The sequence below is a fragment of the Macadamia integrifolia genome, chromosome 3 (genome assembly GCF_013358625.1).
Source record: "Macadamia integrifolia cultivar HAES 741 chromosome 3, SCU_Mint_v3, whole genome shotgun sequence".
In the NCBI taxonomy this organism is placed as follows: Eukaryota; Viridiplantae; Streptophyta; class Magnoliopsida; order Proteales; family Proteaceae; genus Macadamia; species Macadamia integrifolia.
Genome location: NC_056559.1, coordinates 1,747,180 through 1,753,442, shown reverse-complemented (window position 1 = coordinate 1,753,442; position 6,263 = coordinate 1,747,180). Strand labels below are relative to the sequence as shown.

The 6,263-nt window shown below is 39.6% G+C and overlaps 1 protein-coding gene across 1 annotated transcript; it reads left to right on the top strand.

The window, feature by feature from the left end:
- Positions 1-359: 359 nt before the first annotated feature.
- Positions 360-6,021, top strand: LOC122073212 (AP2-like ethylene-responsive transcription factor AIL6). The gene is made up of 10 exons (XM_042637749.1): positions 360-804; positions 892-1,013; positions 1,112-1,646; positions 1,731-1,813; positions 3,799-3,807; positions 4,405-4,493; positions 4,632-4,705; positions 4,801-4,851; positions 4,970-5,046; positions 5,161-6,021. The coding sequence occupies exons 2-10, from the start codon at positions 902-904 to the stop codon at positions 5,670-5,672; spliced, it is 1,542 nt and encodes a 513-aa protein (XP_042493683.1). The 5' UTR covers positions 360-804; positions 892-901; the 3' UTR covers positions 5,673-6,021.
- The last annotated feature ends 242 nt before the right edge of the window (positions 6,022-6,263 follow it).

Sequence of the window (6,263 nt, the reverse complement as noted above, 5' to 3'; positions counted from 1 at the left end):
GCCACGTAATAAAAAAATTAAATGACTCAAATACCCTCGTACACATCGTCCTATTTATCATGGGCTTGTATTGAAGTGAACGAATTTTTATAGGTAAAATTTGGTAATGAGTGGTGGCATTATTGTCATTATAACACAACGTTAACAATAACAAAGAATGAAGAATGAAGTAGAAGAGGGTGGCAACATCTGCATCGGTCTCTTACTCTTTCAGTACGCCGCCCGATCTTCCGCGACTTTGTTTGCCAGACAATAATTTTTCTTCTTTCTCTCTCTAGCTGCAAGAATTTATCAGAAACTGAAACAAAATATATATATATACATACACATGGACAGTAAGACACACCTCTCTCTCTCTCTCTCTCTCTCTCTCTCAATCAAACTTCGAAGGAACCGCCAAACCCTCCACATGAAAACCCTACACTTGGTGACCTACCACCCTTCTTATATTACTTCTTGAATTACTTCTTCCTCTTCACTCTTCTCTCTTCTCTCCTCTCTTTTTCTCTCATTGACAGTCTCTGCATTTGTTTATACTTTCTTTTACTGGGCACGGGTTATCTCCAATTTTGTGAAAGGAAAATCTCTGTAAGCCTGTGGTTTCTGGGTTTTTCAGTTCTTCTCTTCAGTATTCGATATGGAGCTACTATCCTTCATGGGTGTTTGAATTTTTCTTTTTTTTTTTCTTGCTCTTATCTTCTTCTTTTGTTTTTTTCTTTGGGTTTCTGGAATATTATTGGAGAAACGGAAGAAGAGAGAGCTTCTGCTTTGATACTAACATGGGAAGTATCGGAAATGGATAAGGTTTCTTCTCTTAGATAAAACATTAACTGTCTTTTTGGTTCCCACTTTATCTTTTCTTATATTAGAGAGCTTCTACTAGAAGTATAGATCATCAGCAATGGCTCCGGCGAGTACTTGGATTTCTTTCTCTCTTCCTCAGCTCATGCCCTTCGATAGCTCCACCGACTCTACTCAGAATCACTACTACTTTGATGCCTTCGATGCAAATGGTATATATATATATACATATATGTATATCGCTCTCACTACTATTTCCTTCCACTCTATTAATGGAGATTCTAAGCTTCTTCCTTCTTGTTTGTTGTAGAATGGCCAAACCTAAAGTCTCAATATACAGAAGAGACCAACGATGTGAAAGAAATCAAAGTGGCTACTAGTTTTTCTGGTTCCTTCCCTGTCCCAGCTGCGAACTTCAACCATCACATCCAACATCAAACAGTACCAAAGCTCGAAGACTTCCTCGGCGGCGGCCATGACCATGGCCACGGCCACCATTCCTCATCGCTGAGTCTCTTGGGCGACCAGGAACCTATTAAGAACTTTGCTGTTGTACCAGCCAGGTTTCAAGCCTACTCTGGTTCTAATTCCGGGGGATCAGAAGTTATAGAGGATTCTGTCTCGGTGAATGGAACCCATTTCGCATGTGGCGATTTTCAAGGTAACTCAAATCTTGATAGGGGTAACCACGACTTGTTCTTCTCAGAAAGCCCACAGGCTTTGTCGCTGGCGGTCAGCCAGAGCTCTGCCGCCGAGAAAGTCGTCGTTCCGGCCGATTCAGAATCGTTGAAGAAGATGAGCGATACGTTTGGACAGAGGACTTCGGTTTATAGAGGCGTCACAAAGTAAACAAACATAAACATTTCTCTACTATTTTCCAATCATAAGTTTTCTCGACTGATGAGGGTTTGTGGTGGTGGTGGTTGCAGGCACAGGTGGACGGGAAGATATGAAGCACATCTCTGGGATAATAGCTGTAAAAGAGAAGGGCAAAGCAGGAAAGGTCGTCAAGGTAAAGATTGACAGTACCCTTTGAACTTTGATTATCAAAAACTAGATTTTTAGTAGAACTCAGAATCTGAATGGGGATGATCTCCATTTTTTGGATAATGGGTTCTTGAGATCTTGCATTGTCTTCCTCTCCCATGCTTATTCTTTACTTTTACTTTTTTTTTTTGTCAGTTCTTTGTTTCTTACGTAATACCCATGCCGCCATTTCTTTCTTCAGTTCATGAATGTCTCTCTTTCTTTCTTGTTAGATTCAATTTTAAAGTTGTTTCTTCTTCTTCTCCTATTTAAGTTTAGTCTTCAGAGCATGTGATGTCTGTGTGGTCATTTTTGTGATTGACAAGATCAGATCTCTGGATTTTTTTTTTTTTTTTTTCTGATAAAGAAGTTATTGACACGACGGCCATGATTTTACAACGTCAAAGACTATGATGACCTTACTCTTCTGTCTTTACCATTTCTTTTTTCTTCTCAGATCTCAGTTTCAGACACTACTGGATTCCTTTTTCATTATTCTTTTCCCTATTTGTGTTACTTTTTATATTATTTTTATTCTTTAAAGGTTTATATTTTTAGGAAATGTTCTCCTTCTTCTGTGATCTTTAAATTTTCATCCTTTTGGATAGCTCTTCCTGGTTTCTTTGTTTCATACTATTCTCCTTTGATGCAACTGATCATTCAGACTTTAAGTAGATGTTGTAGCTTTTTAGCTTTTTATTTTATTTTTATTTTTATTTTTATTTTTTTGCTTTTTTGTATTTTTTTCCTCGAGGGTGGGGGGTGTTGGGAAAATAATGGAAAGGTGGAGGGGCTTTTTCATATATCATAAACCAGGAAAGGGAATATTATATGTTCTCTTCTCGAGTCTGACTCCCTTCACCATGGGTCTGAAGGCCTACATTTATGAATTATGACTATGTAGGTTGTCATTTGTCAAGACATTAAACCAGCAAAAGCTGGAGAGAGGGGGAGAGAGATCTATACAGCCATGGTATCCAGCTGGGTGTCTTTGAATTGACCAAACAAATTCTTCAAGGTTTTGGGCCCAGGGACCTTCCCACTCATGGTTTTAGTGCATGGTATTGGAATCGGTACCGGTCATTCCCAAAATCGTTATAGTATCGGGATAAATTGGTATTGGATCACCTATATTGGACAGAAATACCCTTGCTTTTCCTAAAAAAACGATTTTTTATTTTTTATTTTTTCACCCTTGATACATACTATTCAACTGATATGGTATTGGCCAGCTATTTGGGATCAGAGATTTGCCAAACTGATGTGGATTGCCCATAGGTGATCCGATAGTTATACTTAGAACCATGCTTCGGCACTTGTGTGGGACGTGGCTGAATTTAAAGTTATAAACCCTTTTGGTCCGGTTGGTCACTTCAAAATAAAATGATTCAGGAAATAAAACTTACAATTTTAAGAATTGGAATTCGATCAGTCGATTGTCCCTATTCTGGCCATTTTTGAGTGGCTTATTCAAGGTTTTTGGGGGGCTGGATCGTTGAGTTTCAGAACTGGGGCTGATTCTGGGGTTTTTGGGACTGATTCTACCGGGACAGAAAAAGCGATCACTGATTCCTGATTCCGAGTTTAAAACTCTTGGGAAAAACATTTGTTAGAATTAAAATTTAAAAGACCCCCTGCCCTTCTCTATGGGAACTCATGTACTATGATATATGGATTAAGATGTAGATACAAGATTTTATAACTTGGATAGCATTCTCAGTGGATTTAATAGGTTGGGAATAGGGTAGAGTAACTTTTTTAAATATCAGACGAAATCCCCATTATGGTCTGCCTGGTCCAATTTTTTATGCAATGTGTAGATAAGTCTCTTGATTTCTTTGGTGTGTCTTAAAAATATTTGTGAGATGGGAAATTAATTTTTTCTTTTGTTACTGACTTTTTTCTCTTCTTTTGTGCATGAAATGTTGGATATATCTTTGGCTGTTATGGTGGTCACTATTGTGAATAAAGTGTACTTGGGTAAGTTCAAAGTTTATTTCAGTCTTCGTTTTTTTTTAACCAAGTTGTTTACTTTCAGATTAATCAATTGTAAATGTATCAAGTCCTTGCATTGCTTCAAGTAGAACTATTAAGAAAATCACTCCCCTGTCATATTACAGTAAATGTAAAACTAATTTCTAACCCATAAATAGTCCTGCTTTTCTAAATTACTTTGAGGGAGAGGGTTCTCTGAGCAAGCGGGCATAAAGTGCTCTAATGATGTACTGTAAAATAATATCGTACATAATAGGGCAGCGAGGTCATTTCATGTGAGCAGGAGTAAGACAGATAGGCACTAGCATATCTTACCCCGTGGCTTAGAGAACCTTTTCCTGATAGGAGGGTGATGTTGGAAGGAATCTTTCACACACCATTGGCGGGACAGGGAATGGTATAATCTACATGGGGCCTACATGGTCTGGGTAGGAGAGAATTAAAAAAAAAACCCATGTGAGGGGGCAATAGTTTCCTTTTAATAATCGCACAAAATACAGATTTATGCATTGGTACTAATTAATAGTGACGATAATGATGTTTTGATTAAAATCTTGGATGTTTTATGACTATAATGATCAGGTGGGTATGATAAGGAGGAGAAAGCAGCTAGGGCTTATGATCTTGCTGCCCTGAAGTACTGGGGTCCCACTGCCACCACCAATCTCCCTGTACTTAACCTCTCTCTCTCTCTCTCTCTCTCTCTCTCTCACAAACACACACGTGTCTGTGAGATGTGTTTTTGAGTCTGCTTGATTGCATGGAGTTTCCTTCAGTTGGACATTTACACATTATTTCTTTCCTCCCAGGTTTCCAACTATACCAAAGAATTGGAAGAGATGAAGAACATGACTAGACAAGAGTTCATTGCATCCCTCAGAAGGTAACCCATTTGCTGGCTCCACGATTCTCTCTCTCTCTCTCTCTGGAGAATAGCCATGAGTTCCAATTAGACATTAATTTCTTTTCCTCTGCCAGAAAAAGCAGTGGTTTCTCAAGGGGAGCTTCCATTTACAGAGGTGTCACAAGGTAAAGATGGAGATAAAGAGTTAACTATAATACATCTCAAATCAATAACTGGTAATCACTTGGTTGTGGTGTTTGGTCTTTCCCTTCTGTTTGGTTAAATATGATATCTATGGTGCAGGCATCATCAACAGGGCAGATGGCAAGCCAGGATAGGCCGAGTAGCAGGCAACAAAGATCTCTACCTGGGCACCTTTGGTAAACTCCTATTCCATCAACTTAATAGTTCTGGGGAGTCTCAAACTTATACCATACTAGTATTTAAGTTAGAAAAACAAGTAATGAATTGAGGCTTTGGGTGGTGGATATCAGGAACAGAAGAGGAAGCAGCAGAAGCATATGATATAGCAGCCATAAAGTTCCGAGGAGTGAATGCGGTGACCAACTTTGAGATGAACAGATATGATGTGGATGCCATTGCAAACAGCGCTCTTCCTGTTGGTGGCGCTGCCAAACGCCTTAAGCTCTCCCTCGAGGCCTCAGCTTCACGTGAGGAAACCATATTGGAGATTGAGCATTGTAGAGATGGAGATGGAGATAGAGATAGAGATAGTGATAGAGATGGAGAACCCCAACCTAGCAGCAATAGCAACAGCAGCTGCGTCCACAATCCCATCTCCTGTGGACTCCCTTTTGACACTCTATCCCCTACCCATCAGTACTACCAACTACTTCAATCTAACAACGGCAGCTTTTCCAGCTTACCGCCTAACTTCATTCCTCCTTCCACAGCCATGTACCTGCCGGCGGTTGCGGCATCAGAGTTCTATGGCCGGAGTTTCTTGTATGGACTCACTACTCCGACCAATATTAACTATCAGTAGCAATGTAAAGTGGCATCCACACCATCTATTTTGACCTCTCAGTCTGGCATTTCTAGTCCCAAACCCCCTCTTTCTCCCTCGTCACATGAAGATGGGTTGTGAGTCCTGACATCAATCTAGCTAACACATGTAAGTTGGGAAACAAAGTATTTTGTTCAGACTTTCAGATGGTGATGAAATGTAAATGGGTGTGAGATGGGGCGTCTCAACCCTCCTTTTTTTTTCTAATTTCTCGTTCCATGAGGAGGATTGTAGGCTTTTCTGCGGATCCGTATATTTTGTTTTCTGGACTTTGTTATACTGGTGTTGTCGTTTATTTACCAATCAAAAGATGGGAGGTGCATGATCCCGAAAGGCCTCAAGGCTATGTTTGGTTGCCGAGAAAATGGAAGGGGGAAAAAAAATAATAAGAAAGTATTATCTGATTCCCTGTAACTGAGATCAAGTCTCAACACTCTTGTGATCAAAAACCTTGTTTTTCCGATGTGTTGGGCTGCTCCCATCTCAAAGTTATCATAAATGTACAGAATTTGTGATTTGTATATTTCGAATGACCATAGCTGAGTTAAAAGGGTTCGGGTCCTAATTTAT